Source organism: Pholcus phalangioides, unplaced genomic scaffold (genome assembly GCF_987345545.1).
Source record: "Pholcus phalangioides strain wild (caught in Gottingen) unplaced genomic scaffold, Ppha-v1.0 ptg000007l_1, whole genome shotgun sequence".
NCBI classification, from domain to species: Eukaryota; Metazoa; Arthropoda; class Arachnida; order Araneae; family Pholcidae; genus Pholcus; species Pholcus phalangioides.
Window position 1 is genome coordinate 50,847,674 of NW_028301600.1, and position 22,743 is coordinate 50,870,416.

Consider the following 22,743-nt stretch of genomic DNA (forward strand, 5'->3'; position numbering starts at 1 on the left):
TCATTAGTGAACATTCATTACAGGCCCAGCGCTAACTTCAAGGAAAAGAAGGGGAGGTCCCGATTGAGACAGGAACATAGATTTGCACGTTACCTGTATTACAGTGGTTTTGCAAGCCAAAGCATACATGTTAAAGGTCGAACGTTCGCTCACATTGTGCTAGATATTTAGTCGTCTCTTAAATGGAGTACAAAACACGAATATGTAATGAACTTATTGGAAGTTGATGATGGTGGAGTTAACTACTCTGGAAAATCTCACTTTAAAAATAAATTCTGCTTTTGACATCACTATTGTGATGTGGATACTCAAAAATAACTTGCAAACATTGGACATTATCAAGAATATGAAATAGTAAATCGTTTCACAGTGCGAAAATACTGTATACGACCAAGAAAATGTCAATACTATTTCCCCAACTTTAACCCTTTAAGAAAGTATTAATGAAGTTGCTGTAGCTACTTTCTGTGTAGTACAAAAAAAAGTGTTGTGAAGGAAACTACAGGGTGAAACAAATAACTGAATTTTATTCATCAACTATTCAATTCGATTTTTTTTTGTTACGAATAAATACTCATAGACGTATTTTACATGATATTAACAATGATGATTCAGAAAGAGATGTAGTATACAGTATAAAAATTTGGTGGTGCGGGATGATGATACTACCTCTCGATATAATTTTTTATGATCTCTCTACAACGATATTTTTTCTTGGTCCGCAGTGTATAAAGAATACACTTGATGAACTTGTTCATATTTGAAATTCACCTGCAAACAAGTCAAGCAAAAGCGTGTTTTGATGCGAGTATAGTTTCTCGATTTACACGCGATGACATCGTCAGAATTTCTTAAAAAAAATCCTTTTTAGAAACACGAATCTTTCCCTGAATTTGAATGTTCTCCTTTACACAAACTCACGTGTGCTCTGTTGAATGATTCAAGTTTCGTTTTAGGTTTAATCAATTTCGTAGAAAGTATAGAAAAAAAAATTATCCGGTATATATTATCACCACAAATTCCTTATCTGTTGTAGCAGGTCTGCATCATTAGTTATGGTTGCTGAGAAGAACGAAGTTCCCTTCTCTGGTGGGTGGGAACAAACCAACTCGCTAGAATATTTACACAATGATGGAGTGAAGCAACGTCAAATAATTCTACCGATCTGATGATGCCGTCCCTACTCACGTAGTTGCTGTACCAAGCAAGCGCTATCATTTATCAGCAGTGGCGTGGTCTTCGAATCATTAGTGAACATTCATTACAGGCCCAGCGCTAACTTCAAGGAAAAGAAGGGGAGGTCCCGATTGAGACAGGAACATAGATTTGCACGTTACCTGTATTACAGTGGTTTTGCAAGCCAAAGCATACATGTTAAAGGTCGAACGTTCGCTCACATTGTGCTAGATATTTAGTCGTCTCTTAAATGGAGTACAAAACACGAATATGTAATGAACTTATTGGAAGTTGATGATGGTGGAGTTAACTACTCTGGAAAATTTCACTTTAAAAATAAATTCTGCTTTTGACATCACTATTGTGATGTGGATACTCAAAAATAACTTGCAAACATTGGACATTATCAAGAATATGAAATAGTAAATCGTTTCACAGTATACGACCAAGAAACCCCAACTTTAAAACTTTAATTAGTGAGCCAATCTCCGGCAGAATTTTTTTTGAGGAGTATATTAAGCAAATGAAGTACCATGGATGCCATTACGTGACAAAAAAAATTATCGTCAATGTTTAAAAAAATATGGGATATTGCACTACTGGCAACACGTTATATACGTGTATGATTTAGCATAGACTACAATAGTATAAAAATGTCATTTATTGTTTTGCCGCCACCTCACTTTTCTATCATTGTTTAAGAATGCACAGCAATGGTTCTCCTCCAAACATGGTGGTTCACTCCAAAATGCATAGGTTAACAATCGTCTTTGCTTGGCTTGTCAACAAGTAGAAAGCATGTACCATTGAGCCATTCTGCTGATAATTTTAAAAACTTCACGAATGGTTTACAAGTGAAAATCTAACGTTTAGGAGTTTCTTAAAAGCATAGATGAGTTCAAAATATAAAATGCCTTTAATTGAGAAACATAAGAAACTCGTGTTACTCGACAGTAACATGGTCGATTAAAGGGTTAAATGATCTATCTAGATCATTACAACTTTTTCTGGTTGCCTTGTGGCTGAGTGAGTACAGACAACACCATATATAGGAGAAGGCCTCCACGTGAAGCTCGTGACGTCACTGAAGAAGTGTGCACTTTTTTCCTTGTCCCACTGGCCAATTGTGACCCTCAGACTCCCTGATGTGGCCCGCCACCTCAAATATAATTTTGTAAAAAACCCAATGCTTTTCAGCCTATTATATTGTTTAGATTTTTTTTCTTTCATGATTAAACAGTGGTTATCACTGGGGGGAGGGGGCTTTTATTGTAGCTCCCACTATGAATGTCAACGAGACTGATTAAAATTGCACGAATATCCAACGTAGATAGATTCTATGAAAAAATATGATCATTTTGGTTTTAACTGTGAATGTAAAATCTAAAAACATTTGAATCATGAAACATTTTATTTGACTGCGGTCCGCGACCACTCAGCACTGTTATTCTCTACCGCCGGGCCGCTGCTCGGTACCAGGTGGTGTTATCAATCATACCGTAAGATAAATAGTCCATACGATAACAAATCCTTATGGACTAATAATCGTTTTTCGTAAGGTAAGGTTTTCGTAATAATTACTTGTTTATTTAGTTAGTTAGTTAATTAATTAATGTGATTTTCGTGAGCCCAAAGTTCTACATATAGACCCGAAACATATTTAAAATTGTGGCCAAGAAAGTATAGAAAACCAATTAATTTCAGATCAACAACACTATACAACTAAAGACACACACACACACACACACACACACTGAATTGAATTTTAAAAAAAAACAAATATTTTCTTTAGATTATAAAAAATCAGGACAATGCGATTCAAATTTCTAAATTAGCTAACATACACGTTATGGTAAAATAACTGGTACTCACCCTATCAAAAACAAACTTGATAAAAAATTAAACAAATGAGGATTCACCACCATATTCTTTATACAAGAACAAAGGGGGGTCCTTACTTATTTCACTGCATGATAAGCCGAAAGGACGAAGTCTCATTCTCTCCACTTAGAAGAGAACTAATCTCCGTTCATTGTAATTGCGGTCCTTATGTAAGCAAAAAGCACGTTTGCGATACTCAAAATGATTGGTTCAAGAAAATTTCACCTCTCCTCAGTACAAAACCGCCACAAATATAGTCCTTTGTTGTTTGCCCCTCACACATATATATATATATATATATATATATATATATTTTTTTTTTTTTTTTTTTAGTGCACTTTTGTGCTCTTTAAAACTACGTGTTCATTCCTCTAAAAGCCTTGAACGAGAGTGTGTGTGGAAATCACTTCTCGTTCAACTCATCTCAGGTTTTTTTCAATGGAAAATCTTTTCTGTTGGGGAAGGCACATGATTAGAGTCCGATGATACGATAGGTTCAATTATTAAAAACAAAATATCGCGAGAATGTTTTGGATATAGATCCATTGGAGGCGCCAATTCCGACTGCAAACATCTTTACGTCTCTGATTCCGGAGGCATCATGTAAAACAGAGTTATTGTGGCGCGGCAATTTATGTCTTATGTGAGCAAAAATGTGATTGCGAATGGTTGCAGCTGACTTGATTGCTTGCGTTGTATTAAGTAAGATTCATGGGAAAGAATTTTGTCACTCTTCGAAAAATATATAATCGCGAAGTATATTTTACTTATAATTTGACTTATTGAATATTTTAAGGTATGAATTGCACTCACGACATGATGTTTTTTGATAACCATATGAATAGTCTGCAATTAATGTAGCAATAAATTGTTAATTGTCTTAATTTTAATTTACCCTGGCCGCGATCTCAAACAAGTTGAGGACCATTGATTTATCAAACCAATTGAGTGGCTCGTGGCAAGTTACTTATTTAATTTGAGTGACCCGAACTTTCAAATAAGTTGAGTACCCCTGGATTAAAGGTTACACCTCCAGTTCGACAAGTTTGGATTCAGAACGTTTGATAGCATTTAGCCATTCGGAACGTTACCTTTAAATATCACTAAACCGTTGTGTGTGCATATGAAAATTACTGCGGTACGACAGAGCAGTAATAAACTCATTCTTCTTATCTCCTATGTACAAATTGCCTTATTAAAAACTCGAGTTTATTTTCAAACCAAAAATTATGCAATCAACATCCTCAAAATTGCGACGAAGCGAATAATGTTCTGCCTGATAATTAGCGAAGTCAATACGAGTCAGATAGGTATTCTTAGCGTGCAGAAGTTTCGACACAAACCCTGAGCGTCATTAATAAGATAAATTGGCCGTATCAATCGTAATAAGGCGACTGACCGGAGTTTATTGCTTCCCGAAAGGTGTCGTTTTCTTTCCGCCAAACATTTCCTAATAAACCATTCCTGTGGAAAAAAGGATGTGATCGTTATTTCAGTAATTGAGAAAAATGCCGTAAAACCATTTGCAGCGCGAAAGCTTTTCCTTTTATTTTTTGTCGTCGCACTTTCTTTTTATAACCACTCAATTTAAGTACTATTTCGCTATCAATGTCTGAATTTCTCTCGTGAGAATTTGACGACGGCAGAAATTGTTTTCTTGAGCGTTTAACGATCAATTCGATATTTTTTGATATTTATCGCGATTTGATTTAGTTCAATATTTCATAACGAACTATGTAACAGTACCATAACTTACATAAAAGACACGGCAATAACATGGTAACATATTTTTTCCGAACACATTATGCAAATATTTATTAAAGATCGATAATGTATAAAAATATCAATACAAGCGTATGATTTTGAAAAAAAATATGGTGGAAAAATTTGATAAAAATGTTAAATGAAATGTTAAAATGAAAATTCGATAAAAAAAATTAAATATGATGATTGGAAATTTTTTTGAAACGACATAAGAGAGAGAGAGAGCCTCTCTATCATAAATCTACTCAGTCATACCACAAATACTTTTGCTACTACTAGAATGAATTTGAAATGCATTTGGAAAGATATTTTACTGTATTTTTACTTGTGATAAGAGTACAAATACTGTACATGTTACCGTGCGTGCATTCCATATTAATGCTTTTTCAAAACTACTTTCAACGGCCCTCACAGAATTTGTCTATCTTATCTTTGTTACCACGCAAGACCTAAAATACCCATCATTTCTATTGAAAAAAGTCACTGCACTGAAATGAAGATATTTCAGTACTGAAAAGATGCTTTCGGTATGCCATGTCTTCTAGTTTAACTAATTTAACGAACAAATGGTTTAGTTCCAATGGGCTGAGACTAAAATTGGTCGAAGGCAGCTGAAGAGATGAAGTCATTCAAATTGATCTGAAGCTCTTTGCGTGTTCTTGACTTTATTTGCAAGAATACTGAAAATCATTCACCGAAAAAATTCTGAAAAATATAGATAGAGGAATTCATAGGAGAAGATTTGAGCAACAGTTTGTAGAAAAACCCAAACATAGAGCTTTCGGTAGCATTCAACGCCTGCCCACCAAGTTAAGAACGCATAGGTTCAGGTCTACGTGTTTGGCTTTGTCTTTCCAGCTGCCTCCCAGCAGTTCCTGTCTCAACTCAACTTTTGGACTACAATTTATTGGCTTAATCAACACCTTTTACAGTTCGAGGTCTTAGTCCCCTTATTACTATAAAAGTTGTCTAAACTTGAGGACATGGCCTGCTGAAAGCGTCATGCCAGTACGTATTGACTGGGTGCGAGTGGCGCAGTGGTGAGATTTTCGTCTACCATCATGAAAACTACCACCAGGTTAGTGGGTTGGATCCCGGGAAACACCATATGATGAGTTCTTTCTCTACCGAACCTGAGACGACAACCGATAGATTGCGCATAAATATGCTCTCGCCCATGGTTTCGTTTCCCTCTGTCTAAGACGAGAACAGATGTATAATATGACTTTCTCTCCAGAGAGAAAAATTTCCTATCCAACTCGATCGGTAGTAAATTGCTGTTTGGCTATATGACCGGAGTTGATTATTGACGTTATTGACAAATTAAAATGTCTTTGGTTCCACGTGAAAAACGTGCGTAATTTAAGACATAATTAGACACGTAATTTAAGAGTGACCATAAATATCGGCAGACATCATCAAGGCCAATGTAAGCAATTTAAAAAAAAAAATGATTGTTTGAATTTGTACACAAATATCGTACCTACACTGTGTCTAAAACAGAATAAAATATCTTCTAAATACATTTTTTTAATTCATTCCACAAGTAGAAGCAGTAGGGGGGATGGCGTGCTAATTGCGGTCACCTATAGACAATCACATACTACATAAGTAATTTGTCAGCTTTTTGACTGAAACTCGCGATAATTAATGAGGCACAGCTTCTCTTCCCAAACAACCTAATGGGATTAATTCAAAGTTGTATATTTATTTTTTTCACAAAAGCAACTTAATAAGAAATCAGAGTTGACCGGTATTCACACTAGACTGGCAGTCATGGCAATCAGCCATTTCACCCATTTAAAATCACATGAAGTTTAGGAAAATAACACAAAACACCAGTTTTTATAAGAATGAACGTAATATTTAATCAAATTATATTAAAAAATGAAATACATGTATTGAACAAACGTGTAGCTAGCTTTTACCGCAGAAGACACAAATGCTCTCTGACCTCTGCAGTCTCCCATTCTGAACACTGATGAGAGACCATCTTCTACAGAGAGAACATGAATGAGTGAACGCCAAAATGCACAGCTAGTACATGGAATCACATCTTTTCATCTATTTCGAATTCTTTCACAGTAAGCGCAAATTTCTTCATCTCTATTTCCCATGTTTTCATCATGAGATGAATCTTGCAGAATCATTTCTTCGTTTGAAACTCGTATAGGACTCAAAAAGTTTACATCGTAGTAAGTAACTTTGTTTTGTAATTTGGGGATTGTGCTTGGAAATGCCCAAAAAAATGTTTAGCCCTGTATTGTTTTTCACTTGAGTGTTCTTGGTAATTTTCTAATCTTTATTCTTCTTTTTTCCTTCAAATTTATCTTTCATTGGTGTTGATGTAAGAATTTCCGAGTGTTGTTTAGGCAAAGATTTTCTTGCAGACCTTTAATCTGGCCATACACTACAGCCTGGCACTTTACCAAGTGACCGTCATTCTCCCAATGGACTGACTGTCATTACCCCAAGAGCATGCCGTGCTACAAATCAGAAAAATAAAAGAATGGCTTAGTCAACTGCTGAATGAATAGCATCATTGAATAGGGCAGATATTGTGGAATCATGTAAAGTATAAGTTATACGGCGAATAAACAAAAATGAGTTCACTTACCACGATCGACAACAGTGAATTCTTAGAACGTACGAAGTCAAGTAGCACATTCCAATTCAGCAGTCAAACAAATGCTAACATGATGACAAAAGTTGCGTCAGTAGTTCTCCACACGGTTGCAAGACTGTAGTACTTGTCAGGGCTACTCTACGGAATTTCATAATGGAGAAATACTGGTGACCGCAATTACCCCGTGACCGGCATTTTTTACCCGTCTCCCCTATTTATTGCATGACTATTTATTCTGAACAGAAGAGTTTGAAATTTTTCAGGAATATGATCTAATAACGATCTATTCTAAGAGAGAGAGGAGAATTGTTACTTATTTACTTTCTGATCTTTGAAATATTGTGTGTCTCATGTCGGGAAAGTTTGTATTAGATTTAGTATTCAGAAGAACTTTTCTTTTTAACAGCGTTAACACATTTTGTTATTTGAGATAACAGTCAGTCGTGTTCAGACGGATGTTCTTAAAGGAAAGGGGCTGTTTCCTGTGTTGGCATGGCAACAATTATTGCATCGTCGAATCCTCACTCTCCAAACACGAAGGTAGAAATTTGAGAAAAAAAAGTAAAGTGAGATATCTGTTGAATAAAAAAGAAGGTTCCTGAAAGATTCTCAGAGAAAATCGATTCTAGAGAATAGACGGGGTCCCTGCTTTGAGAACCGAAAGTATCATCACCATCATTTTTGCCAAAAAGTAAGAAAAATACAAATAGAGAGAGAGAGAGAAAAGAGGGTTTTGTGATCCAGAGATACGACAATACCAACGATAGACAGTGAATTTTCTCTACTTACTGCCGATGTCTTTAGTTTCGTTTTTCCTTTGGTCGGTTGAGTTTTTCCTTTCTTCAAGAAAAGAAAATCCTCCTTGAATAGGAAAAAGTGAAAACACTATATAGAAAGAAGTTGTTTTTATCCACAGCGACGAGATATATTATACTGTATATATCTATCTAGGTATATAAAAGAGATGTTATTACATCTTGTTCTTGTGTGTTTCAGTTGTTAGAATGGAGAATGTGCTTTTATTTCAGTGGGAAATATCTGTCCATTGTTTGAAAGGTATACGCGTCGTTATACATAGATACAAGTATGTACATTACATTATGCTCGCATTACAATTATTTGTCGGGTGTCGCGTTCCTTACGCACTTGGCCATTATTGGAAATCAGTAACAGAAGGTGCGACACGATTTAGTACATAGTGTGGTTATTGCTATATGCGACGAAAACGACTTCATCACGAACAGCTGTTTCTATCGAGGAGCTTATGTGAAAGTAAAGAAAATTAATATATCGCTTGAATTTGTTCTCGATATGATGCGCCAAATAATATCTGACCCCGATAGAGAGAGAAATTGCGCTCCAAACATATTTTCCTAGGGATAATTATCCATGATTAATTAAGGGAATATATGAGTTTTAGCATTTAAATTTCTGTCGCTGACAAATGCTGGCGCGGAATGAAATAATGCCACGAAGCGTTTAATTCAATTTTTATGGAGGATCACGATAGCTGAAATGCTAAGCTAAGAACAACTCGCAAATCTAATTTAATCTTTCATGTAGAGGACGAGGCACAATCGTCTAATTTATTCCTGTCAGCAACTGGCTTGAGTGTATGTCTGATCAGCCACTGGTTTCCTCTAAAAGGATCTTCTTCGTCTTCATCTGGCTACGACATTACCAGCAGATGGTCGTCGCTATGGTGACAATAGATCCATTTCTTTTTCCAACCAACAAGGACGATGAAGAACAGCAAAACAACAACTCGCACATCTTCGTGGGACTACGACTAAATTGCATTGTTTTCTTCTAAGTGAAGAAGGCCAATGCACAAACGAGAAAACTAATTGTTTTCTGATTAAGAAAGTGTTTGCGAGAGTAGGTGCTCGTTCTTTCGGGGATTACACGACAAAAATATGTCCCGCGCGGCCATTTTTTCTCCACTCAATATGAGAACAAGCAATGCAAGCATCAATATGAGAACAAGCAATGCAAGCATCAATATGAGAACAAGCTCTCAAAGCATCTTGCGTTGTATATTTTCATAAATTTTATACTATAAAGTTATACGAATATAGGGCGATTCACGAAGAACGTGTGAAAGGAATAAAAGTTGTACAATTGATTCAAAAAAAATTAAAATCAAATATGACAAGTGATCAGCAACAAGAATTAAGTTCAGTATTGATAATGTCGGGTGTAAAAAAATCTCTGTAAAAAAATCATGGGGAAGAAATATAGGAATTAAAATTGTTATAAGTTCCGTGACATTTGAAACCTTCCGAGATATTTGAAATTATTTTTTTTTTACTTCTCAAATGCTAAAAAAAAATATTCCGGTTTTCAAAAATACGGAAGAATGCAAAACACCAAAAAATTTAATCACCCATATATCTCAGTGAATTTTCACCTAAATATTACACGGTAAATTGAAAACCATAATCTTTTTTATATGGGGGCAGTGTATTATATACAGTATATATATTTATTATTTTTTTCTTTCGTCATATGTGATTTTATATTGGGTTGCTGTATTTTGGTTATATTTGACATCATATTTTTTATGGGCGTCTTTTATCAGCCACCTCGATGGGTGATTTGCCTATTGTGGCTTTGTATTGGTATTTTTGTAAATTTCTTTCAGTAGGATAAACAAAGACACAAATTTCACTAATTAGTATTTTTTTTTCTTTGCGAGGGAATCCAGTTAAAAATTTTAAATTTCATACATCCCCAATTAATAATTTATGGAGGTATCAGCATAATAGGATTTCTCTTTTTTAGTTTATCATTTTTCGTACTTTATTTTGATTTTAGAATCATTTGTAGAATTTTTATTCTTTTTGAGCAATCTTCGTGAAACACTTTGTATGCATATACAAATACAAAAGCCACAACAGGCAAAGTGTCCAACAAGGTGGCTGAATAAAATTGTGGCCTTGAAAAATATGAATGTCAAATATAACCAAAATACCCAATATAAAAGCATATATCACCAAAAAAATTAATAATAGGCTATATAATACACTGTCCATGAAAAAGATTATGGATGTCTCTTCTAATTATGGAAAGCTTCTCGATTTATCCCACTATGTCTACTGTAGTTATCTTCAAACACATCGATTTTGTTAGCATTCACGCCCCCGGAGGTAAGCTGTTTCATTTATTACAAATTAGAGAAAACTCTCTGCGACACCATAGTCTGAAATTGTCCCTTATTAAACGATACTAGTGTCTCCATGTCGAAGCAGTTGATTGACGATGTATTAATAACTCATGGTCCATCCTATCCGTCCCGTTAAAAATTTTAAACGTTTTGATGATATCCCCCGAGAAACCTACGTTCCTCCAATGTAAACATTCTAGAAATCAGGCCTTTCTTCGTAGCTCAAGCCTTGTGTGCTAACAAGAGCACGAGTAGCTCTTCTCTGCACTCCCTCAAACAAGTCTATTTCTCTCTGTAGGTATGGTCTCCAAAACTTTAAGGCATACTCAGCGCAGGACGAACTAAGCCTCGATAAAGCGGAAGAATGACTTTTGGAGAACGCCAAGCAAGAGACATTAATTAAACTTCTCAGAACCGGGCCCCCAGGCCAGGAATTATCACTAGTATCTTATATAGTAATTTTTTAGAGTAAAGAAACAAGATTATTTAACAAGTACAACAAGATTTATCCCGGGCTAGAGCCCTGTCAGCCTTCCTTGTGTAGGAGCCATGTAAGTTACTTACATGTGGGGCCCACGCCTGTTGAGGTGACGTCACCAAAACATTGTATAACAAACGAAATGCTATGAATATTTTAGAGAAACGCAATCAAAATTCTAATAACTAATCAAGCATCCCAAGAGAAGTTAACAAAATAACTTTTTCAACATTCATGGTACTGGAAAAATGTTCCAATTGAATTTGATATGCGCTCACTGATATGCATCGTTGCCGTGGAAAACTAAACTAAACTGTTCATTCAGTCTTGATACGTTGTGGTCACGGTGTTCGGCCATAATGCTGTCATGTTTGAATAGGGGAATAGTTTTGCATAGTATTTATAGTGCAATTAATCCACCGATGGCCGATAAGATAAGAGACAACGCAAGCCGTGAATAGGCAAAAGACAGCAAAGAAAAAGGAGGTGGCTCGAATATGTTGATTCAAAGAAATATATTTGATTAAGCAAAAGCTGCAACAACGATCCATAAGTACTATACCTACAATTTTTTGGCTTTTTACCTTAACCCTTTGACTATGCAAATAGTCGGGGTGGGGGGGGGGAGATGTGCTTCTCGAAAAACATTTTCCGTTTTCTTTCGTGAAAGATAGATGACAATCAAACTCACACGTTGAATAGATTCGATAGTATCTAAAAGGAGGTGCACAATACAGGTGAGCCTGTCCGAAAATAAGGTAATATAAAACATAAAACTAGAACATGCATTCTTTAGCCATCTATACGTAATTTTAATAAATTTAAATCATCTCCTGCTAGCCACTATGAACATCATCTAAAAGTGACGGGAGTAGTTTAAGAGAACCAGCACAGCCACACGCCAAACAACTACCGCATGGTTGTGAGCTACATCTGTTAAAACCCCACTACACATTTCCCGTTAGCCAATATTACGCACACACCTAGCATCGTCATAAATTGTTGGAGATTGAAGAACACGAGTTTCATTTTGTATCTCCGTATTTCAACTTCAAAACTTTGCAAACCAACGAGGAATGGTTCATCCGTTATCTGCATTACCCTAAATGTTTTGTTAATGTTTTAAGCTGCAATCGCTGCGGGGTAACCTGGTATAAAATTAATGAAGAAAGCTAACTCTTTAGTCAGAATTTTACACCTTTAACAATGCAGTTGAAATCAAGCCTATAACTTGTTATTCTTTACACGCTCTTTGCAGTAACTATGAAAAACTACCCCTGGGGAGATCCGTATATATTTGTGAGAGGAATTGTTTCAAAGTTGCTAAGAATCTGATAATTCATTTGCTCTCACCAAATATCATTAAACATTAAAAAAATGTTTCATCAATCTGGTTTAGAAATACAACAAAAACTTTGCTGGGGAATAGTCGATTATGAAAAGTGAGCTCTTAAGAAATCTTGATTGAAGAAATGTTATCGATGCTTGGTATTGTATAAACAAGACTTCCTGAACTATATTGTATATACGCTCCATTTTTGATCACACATTCCATGGTGGACATTTTTCGAGGAATGTCCGAACCGAACCTCAAAATTTCTGGTATAATTATTAACCCTTTAAGTGATTTTTAAAACTTTCTTGATCCGCATTATACTGCCAGAGAGGGAAATCACACACCCTTCTAGAAATTAACACCTATTTTCAAAAAGAATATTTTTCCCGATCTCGTGAGTTAATAAATGCACCCCTCCTAACACAAAATAATAATAATAATAAAACAAAAGGAAGGGAAAACTATCGTTTTCTCTGTTATTCATGCTGTAAGCATAATAACATGGTATACCACTTCGAAGGGAAAGAAAAAAACATCCTTTTTCTCTCCTCCTTTTGTTATCAGACTTTAAACAGAAGCTGACTACGCCCACTGGCAGTTGACTGACAGCACGGGGGGGGGGGGGGTTGGAAAAAATGTTATCGGGAGAAGAAAACTTACAATGATATCTGGGCTTGGGTTGCCGTTTTAAAAGAGTTTTAATAACCCGGGAGATGTTTCGGAATTGCCGCTGTAAGGGTTAAACGAAAATAAAGAAAAATAAAATTTTACTAACATTTTCTTGATTGGAAAGGCGACATGTAAAAATTTCAATTTTTATATATCTTCAATTATTGTTTTACAGAAATAACATTATCATCATACTCCTACCATAAGTAGAAGGGCAGAGTAAAATAAAAAGAAAACGTCCTAAAGAGCACAATGGAGGTGGGGTTATGACCTTCCTCGAACTGCAATACAGTACATATTCTATTTCCATTTGTCATGCTCTCAATAAGACTTGCACAATATTGCTCTATTGTTCTCGCAAGTTTTTTTTGCAGTTTTTCGTAATTTGAAAAAATGTTTCATATAGAGCCAATCTGCCCCTTTTAAAGTTTATATGGAAATTTTTGAGTAATATATCCCGTATATGATACGGTGAATAAGTGAGAGAATGTTCTTAAAACTGTTAGTACTGAAGAGATGGGTCGTCACCAACTTGGATTAACATGCATAAAATCGCAGATTGCATTTTCCTTCAAAAAAGTGCATTATAAACATACAGGCTGTCTCGAATTGTTTGCACAGCACATATCTCTGCCAGCATTCACGTTAAAAATATACATACTCAGAATCTCAAAATTTGTTTGAGGGGTAAGTTATACGTGCATAAAAAAATAAGTTACTTTTTATACTGTCCCCGTGTGCTGTGAAAACGTCCAATTATTGAAATATAGATCCTGCTCTGAAAAGTCATTTGCGAAACATTTTATGCTTTTAAATGCAATACTTAGCAAGATATAAAATCGCTATGTGTATTTTGGTGACTTATCAATGTGTTGACAAGTTTTAATTGTCTGAAAAGCTGCCAATTTTAGGTACTATACATAAATAGGACCAACTCAACCATTTTTAATTTTTTTTATTCACAATAAATAACAATTAAATTTTCTGACAATTATTTTGACAATTACAGAATTTTTACAACTTTGAATTTAATTTACGTTTCGTGATTTCTGAATCACACCCTCAATCATTGGCGATAAATGCTGAGAACTTCAAAGTCGAATATCTCCGTTAATATCGCATTTCAAACTATGCAATTTTTTGTAAATGACGTCTCAGAGCCGCATTTACATTTCACTAATTGGAAGGTTTAGCACACAGGGTCTACATAAAAAGTTATTTTTTATATTTTTTATGTATATGGGCCCCCTTGGGAAATTTAAAACATTTTGTGTAACCGCACGTTATTTGAAAACTTTTTGTAATTGAATGTATGTTTCTAATTTATAAAGTTAACGGTTGCAGAGATACCCGCTGTGCAAACATGCTACCGCCTGTATGTTACCTCAGTATTTGATATCAGGTCAATTTGCGAAGTGACCAGACTTCGGGCATTGGCTATGACATTCATATATGTACGTATAGTTGTGTCGACAATTTATAGTTAAAGCATTTCGCATCGAAGTGTAGAGGGATATTTATGAGCTCATTACTCCCCGAAACATGTATATTTACAGTGTATTGACTTGATGAAATGATTAGCTAATCATGTTTCCCACCGCATTAAACAGGGAATTAAGTAGTTGCATTACTCATCTCTTGTAATAAGGGCTGTTTGTTCGAATTCATACTACTTGTCCAATCGGCTGCCAGTCTAGTTACTTGAGATAGCATAGCTCTTCTTAATAGGATGGAGTTCATAATTTTCGGTTGAAAGGAGGGGTTTCGCACAATCAATTACCAATTCGTGTAAATTTGGTTCGTGAAACATTGGTATCCACTTGAGCTATGCAAGTTACATTGCATTATTAATTACTAGTTGTGTACCTCAATTAAACAGGCACATCTTAACATTTTCACAGCTTCGATACAGTATACTCGAACGCTATCATTGAGATGGAATGGTGATTTTTTTTTTTGATCGCTACTAAAGTCCATGTTCTTGATGGTTGCTTAAACAACTCCTTATTATGCAACTTATGGTGGTCATTTTCCGAGAAATGAAACAAACCTAGTTTGTCCACACTTATGGAGATATCCGGTATCTTTATTAAACTAAAGCCAACCCTCGGTTTACGAAATTAATTCATTCTAGAAAGCCCTTCGTAAACCGAATAGTTTGCAAACCAAAATAATTTTTCCCATAGGAATCAATTTAAAATGGATTAATTCATTTCTGTGACCCCGGTCATTTCTGGAGTCAATTTCCATCACACTGCTTTACGCTCAAGTGCATAAGGTAAAGCCAATTGAAATCATCATACTGATGAAAATACTTTGCCTTAGAGATAAACAATCCCAACCTTACGAGATAACGGGCTTATATTTTATAACGGGGCAGAGCTGGACGTTTGTCCAATCTCATTAATTGCATTTATTAATCTCAGCATCAGAGCCCTCGAAACTTCTACCTACAAAGCAATCTGCCCGCAATGCCTTTCAAACCGAATTCATGGTTTACTAAATCACTTGCTGCCAAGCTTTATCAATAAGCACAATGAGCAATGCAGGATATTAAACGATGTTTCTCCAGAAGTTGGTGAGTGTTAATTCTGCGTCAGAGATTATTTAAAAATATTCAAATACAAATATTAGGCCACAACACGCAAAATGCCCAACGAGATGGCTGAGTAAAAGATGCCCATAACAAATATGGATGTCATATATTTCTAAAATACAGCAACCTCCAATGAAAAATGCAATAATAAAAACTAAAGACTATATACATAACATATATACATACATCTATAAAAAGTTTCTTAGATGCAAACATTCTCAAAGTTTGAAATAAGGCGTGTGATCCATGAGCTGGATAAGAGGAATTGTATTTAGAGAAAAGAAAAAAAATCTCCATGTGTGGCTGTAAACTTCTCAATTTCTGTATTGTTCCTTCGGATTTAGTATAAATTTTTCCGGGCTCGCTTGTTCGTAAACTAAGAAAATTTCATAAACCGAATCAATTTTTGTTTTTCATATACTGAATTGTACGCAAACCATGGCGTTCGTGGAAACCGAGGGTTGACTGTAAAAAATAATTTAGATTGACACCTCAAGAAAGGGAACAAAGCAAAACAAAAGGAATAAGAGGTTCTAAAATGCATAATTTTGGGGGTGGGGGGGGGGTTATCGAAGGAGAAACTTTTTCGAGGAATGTCAAAGGGTGCAGCCTTTTTCGAACTACAAACCATGTTCTGTTTCGATTTGGCATGCTTTCAACCAGACCTGCGTGATATTGCCCCATTCTTTTTGCAAGGTCTTTTTGCAGTTTTTTCATAATCTAGGGAGGCGTTATCCTTTGTGCATCATGGATACATAGAGCACCACAGACATGTTCAATATCATTGTGGTATAGAGGGAACCAGTAACGTATTTCGCAAGGTTGATGTATTCACTTTCCCCACTGAATTCACGTCACTTGTTCCGAGTGAGCGATTTCCGCCATCCATGTACTGTATAAAAAATTTGGAACACATTATTCGACAGGAGTTTTTTAAAACGCATATTTGCTGTGTTGAACCCTGATGCAAAAAAAAAAAATTCTTCACCCATAGTTCGTGCCTACAGCATAATACCAGAGGCGTATAGTTGCAGGGAAACAAACTGGTTTATAGCCCAGAGCAACAAGTTCGGATAGAAAATTTGAGGAATGTGTGGCCAAAAAAATTGGACTAGACTGGGTAGAAAGCTTGGTTAGGGAACTTGGGAACCGAGTGTGTAGGGATTTTCGGGGTTTCGAGCGCTGTTGTCTTCCTGGGGGGGAAGATTGGCAACGTTCGAGACGTTTTCCATCGCCGAAAGTTGCCCTTGCGGGTGATTCTGTGGGTGGGAACGAAGCAGGTAGGGGCGAATATTAGTGAGTCTCTGTCAGAGTACCGGGATTTACTATTATCCGCTAGGGAGGGGGGGGGGGTTCAGATGTGGCAGTGGTTCCAGTGCTGCCAAGGGGTAGTAGGGGGTATAGGAGAAGGATCCACCAATTCAATATAGGTTTGAAGGACATTTGCTCCTCACTTGGGGTCACGTTCTTGGAGCTTCCCACATTTACCTGTAGGTGGCTTCGTTCGGATGGGATCCATCTGAATAAGAGGGGGGGGGGGTCTGGGAGGTTTACGATAGTCTTAGGTCAGGTTTTTTACTCCCAGACCATGTAGTCGGGTATGCGGGTTAGTTACTGATAATCACAACAGTACTGACGGGGAATTACCCACCTCTGACTTGGATGGCTTCTCGATTGACACTAAATCACCGGGAAAATTAAAATGTGTGTTAATAAATGCCAGGAGTTTGGGTAATAAGAAAGATTTTTTAGAAACTATGATAGTTGTGGAGGGCCGGGATCTTATAGCCATTATAGAATCTTGGGCAAACGATGGGGATGAATCTTTCTTACACATCTCGGGATACGATACTTTTTTGAGAAATAGATCTGATAGGAAAGAGAGTGGAGTGTTGATATACGTGAAATCCTGTTTGAAGGCTAGAGAGTGTAACGTGCAGAGAAGTGATATTGAAACTATATGGGTTGGGCTTGAGAACAAAAGACGTCATAAACTTATTGTTGGGGTTTGTTACAATCCACCGAATAGGGATCAAAACCACATCGCCAAATTGTGATGAAATTTCCTATATGTGTAAGCGTAAGAGGGTTCTCATACTAGGGGATTTCAATTATCCAGGTATTGATTGGGAGAACCTTTCATCTAGAGATCAGTATGAAAGAGACTTTCTTCAGTTAGTGCTCGAAAATTTTTTGTATCAGCATGTATCAGAAGCCACTAGGGGTACTGCTATTTTGGATTTAGTTCTTACTAGTTCTGAGGATCTAGTTGAGCATGTTTCGGTGGGGGGAGAGTTTTCTTCTAGTGATCATCGTATAGTCAGATTTCACTGTAACTTTTCCTTGAGTAAGGTTGATAACAAAAGACTGGTTCCTTGTTTTCGGAGAACTAACTTTGATGTTTTGACAGGAAGGTTAGCGGAAGTTTTCAAAGACCGGTTGGAATCAGTAGGGGTGGTAAGTCAATGGGTAGAATTTAGTACGAAGCTGTCCTCTGTTTTGCACGACGCCATACCCTTTGTTCGAAAAAAGCGTGTTTGTACATCGCACCCTCTATGGTTCACAGATAGCGTGCGTAACCTTTATCTTGAAAAGAAAAGAGCATTCAGAGAGTATAAAAGTGGACGAGGTGACCTATCATTGTTTACTGATAAAAGAAGACTGTTGAAGAAAGCGATAAGGGATAGTAAAAAGGAAGTTGAATCTAGGTTGGCAGATAACATTGGCTCTGACCCAAAATCATTTTTTCGATGTGTCAATAATGGATGTAAGGGGACAGTTACAGTTGGCCCACTCTCGATAGGAGGCTCTAGGTTAGAGAGCAATGTTGGTATGTGTAATGCTTTCAATGACTTTTTCCGCCTGGGTTTTTAATGGAGATAATGATATTCGATATACGGGTGTTGCATGGGGTAATAAAACCCTCAACGATATTCAAGTAGAAGACGTGGAGGTCCTAAATCTTCTAAGAAATGTATGTGCAAGCAAAGCGCCAGGACCAGATGATATCTATTCCAGGGTCCTCAGGGAATGTGCTAATGAATTGTTGGGTCCAGTCGCACAGATATACAGGAGTAGTGTTGCTGAGGGTATCGTCCCAAGGGATTGGAAACTTGCTAATGTTGTCCCGATATTTAAGAAGGGTAGTAGAGAAGCTGTGTCCAATTATCGTCCAGTGAGTTTGACGAGCTCTCTCTCGAAAATTTTGGAAATTATCATCAAAAGGCAGTTTGTGAAGTGGATAGACGAGAATAATGTATTGTCGGATAATCAGCATGGGTTCAGGAAGGGAAAGTCATGTGTAACTAACCTCCTTTGCTTCTATGATCATGTGACTAAGGCTTTGGGTAAGAGCAAAAATGTAGATGTTGTTCACCTTGATTTCCAGAAGGCATTCGATCGGGTCCAACATGGTAAACTCTTGAAGCGTTTACACGAGATTGGAATTGGGGGCAACTTGCTGAATTGGATAGAATCGTGGTTAAGAGATAGGTCGCAACGAGTTATGGTGAACGGGGAATTCTCTGGTTGGACAGACGTCACAAGTGGAGTTCCTCAAGGAAGTGTCCTTGGCCCCATACTTTTTTCACTTTTTATCGACAAACTCGATCAGGGTATCGATGGGATTACTAGCAAATTCGCAGATGATGTGAAGCTAATGGGGGTAATCGGGAATGAAAGCGATAGGGAGTTGCTCCAGAGCAACTTCAACAGGATTGCAGCATGGGCAAATGAATGGAGCATGACGTTTAGCGTTGATAAGTGCATGGTCGCTCATTTTGGTTCGAACAACCCACGGTTCTCGTACGAGTTGAATGGTGTCACTATCCCGGATGCAACTAGGGTCACCGATTTGGGAATTCTCATTGACGAGCGGCTTAGGTTTTCTGAACATTGTTCAGCGGTGGTCAAAAAAGCGAATAGAATGCTTGGTCTCATTTTCAAAAAAGTCTCTTCGCGTTCTCCTAAAGTCATTCTTCCGCTTTTTCAAGGCTTAGTTCGTCTTGGACTGGAGTATGCTGTAAGGTTTTGGAGACCATACCTACAGAGGGACATAGACTTGGTTGAAGGGGTGCAGAGAAGAGCTACGCGTGTCCTTATTGGCACACAGGGCTTGAGTTATGAAGAGAGACTTCATTTTTTGAATATGTTCACATTGGATGAACGCAGGTGTCGAGGAGATATGATCGAAGTGTTCAGTTATGAAGAGAGACTTCATATTTTCAATATGTTCACATTGGATGAACGCAGGTGTCGAGGAGTTATGATCGAAGTGTTCAAAATTTTCAATGGGATGGATAGGATGAACCATGAACTTTTAGTACACCGCCAATCGACTGCTTTTACAAGGGGACACCAGTATCGATTGGTGAGGGACAATGCAAGGTTATGGTGTCGGAGGGAATTTTTCTCTAACAGGGTTGTTAACAAATTGAAGAGCTTACCCCCGGAGGTAGTAAATTGTAACACAATTGACACGTTGAAAAAGAAATACGATAAACATGTTGGGGTAAATCGAGAAGCTATCCATACTTAGAATCAGACAACCATAACTATTCTTTATGGGCATTGTATAATATTTTATGTATATATTGTTTATAATTTTTGTTAATTGCATTTTTAATTGGGTTGCTGTATTTTTGAAATATATGACATCCATATTTTTATGGGCATCTTTTTCTCAGCCACCTCGTTGGGCATTTTGCCTGTTGTGGCGTTGTATTTGTATTTGTATAAAGCGAAAAATTTGTGTATGAATTTAAATAATAGTTCTTTAAACTTTTAAAGCAAAATGTATCTACTTTTCAAAGAATAAAAAATATTTTTTCCTATATTATTCTTCACTGCAGCACCCGGTTGCACAAATCTAGAACATGATAGTTAGCCGCTACTGGTTCGAGAAAATGCACGAGTACCTGAAATTTGTTTATGAAGTCTTCATCAATTTCCAAAGGAAAAAAAATTGTTTATTAAACACCATATTAAACATATTAATAAAGCATGGGTAAAAATACAGTGATCATCTATACATCTTTTACACCACTATTGTTCCCATTTTTATTCTTCTCTTTTTACCATATTAACATACAAAATTCGTTTTGACTTTCACATAAATACAATTTACTGTATAAAAATACTGACCCTCTCACATATGAGTTAAACACCTATTAATACTACTATTAAAATTTCTGACAACAAAAACCAGATTTTTTCTAAAGAACGCGAATTTGAAACACAAATGGTAAATAAATTCTCAGAGACCCCATAAGCTTCAGTGTATTCTAATGGGTTTTTCATTTTACTTTATTCCTGGTGAATTTTAGACAGTGAATTCGATGATATGGATGGTCCTCAAACCAGGTTCAAGCCGGAAGCTATTGATACGTTATGCCAGTTGACCAAGTTCAACAAAAGAGAGCTTCAACTGATGTATAGAGGGTTTAAACAGGTAAAGTGTTAGCAATGTATTTTCTTTAGTAGTACTCAAAATTGACATAGAATTAGTCTTAAAAAAGTTATTTAAACTAACGTTCGATGCCGCTATTCTCTGACGTGTAACTGAGACAACATCTTATGTGACTGTATATGATGTGTATTTGCAACAAAAATAAATTTACTACCACAACTTATTACAATTATGATATTGCTTTCGTTTATGGAAAGAAAAGTGATTTCACAAATAATGTAATGAGATTCTATCAAAAACCCCAGTCGTTTCCCGAACTTTGATCAATTTCAACATTAGGGTGAAAATTCAAAATATGTACAATAAGCATTTCCCTCCCCCTCCAAAAAAAACGCATATTAAACCTCAAATACTCAAAAGAGTTAATATTTAAGTTCTGACATTTTATTTACATTGAAATGTTAAAAATTCCTATTTCTGGATATCTATTACTTATACCTTGGAGTCTTGATATAATAAAAGAATCAAAGGCAAAAGAAACTTGTTCGTATCAACCTTAAAGTAGTCGGATAGAAAAAAAAAAGGTTCAATGTAAGGAATATACACAGCAGCTGACACGGATAATAAAAAAGCGAAACGTAACACAGAGCCAGCCTCTGGCAAAATCACTGACATGTCGCAGAGTAGCCAATGCAATGCAAACATTTCTGCTTCCTACAAAAATGTTATCGTCTCTTTCAACAGTGGCAGGCAGCATTTATGAAAGACGAAACTACGTTTGGATCATAGAGATTCTTACTTATTATGCATTATTTGCGTTCACGTATCTTTTATTAAAAAGTTTAGAATTTTTTTTTATTTATTGAAACGGTCGTTTTGTGAACTAGATATGAGTGCATCTTACATGTATTCGTTGTTATCTTTTTGAATGTTTCAAAATGTATGAGGTAACTCCAAGTAGAAAATTTCGAAACAATAAAAAGAAGACTTGGGATGTGATTTTTTCTTTAATTTAAATTAAAATCGACATTTTATTTGGATAAGTATATATGCTCAGTATGTACGGGGTGCTACAGAAGATGTCCTAACTTTGAAACGACAACTTATAAACCGTGAAGTACGAAAGCCTGGATAACCAAGCGGATATGAAGATGAAGTTCGGAAAGAAAATTCACATTACTCTGTCGGAAATTGAGCCACAAACCTCTCTCTCTCACTGTCCGGGTGCGTGGCTTACCATTGAGCTACAGAAGACAGATATTTTCTTTCCTTAGAGCATATGTATGAACGCTGAACCGTACTGCGCATGGACAGCCTCCTAGTTCAGCTAATAGCTCTTCCGACGTTAACCTCTAGATGGCGATATGTAGAGAGAAACGATGTCACTCTCCGCTGTAATCGGAATTTTCTTTCCGAACTTCATTTCCGCTTGGTTGTCCAGGCTTTCGTACATCGTATGAACAGTGGAGAGTGACATCGCATTTTTCTTATAAACCTTTCATTATTTATTTTATTATTTGGCGGTTAATGGAGAATTTGAAATATTGTACGGTGGTTTGTGAAATTAGATTCATTTGATCATTTTTGCGAACCACGGTCATTTTCTGAACACGAGGGCATTAGACCGGGACCTGCAATGCATTA

At 36.4% G+C, this 22,743-nt stretch overlaps 1 protein-coding gene across 3 annotated transcripts in view; it reads left to right on the forward strand.

Moving 5' to 3' along the window:
- Window positions 1–22,743, forward strand: part of LOC149085448 (A-type potassium channel modulatory protein KCNIP1-like) — a 209,016-nt gene that overhangs the window by 178,165 nt on the left and 8,108 nt on the right. For all 3 annotated transcript variants that reach the window (XM_089233463.1, XM_089233465.1, XM_089233464.1), the window contains one exon: window positions 21,017–21,141. In XM_089233463.1, coding sequence (XP_089089589.1) covers window positions 21,017–21,141 — 125 coding nt within the window. The remainder of the gene's footprint in view (window positions 1–21,016; window positions 21,142–22,743) is intronic.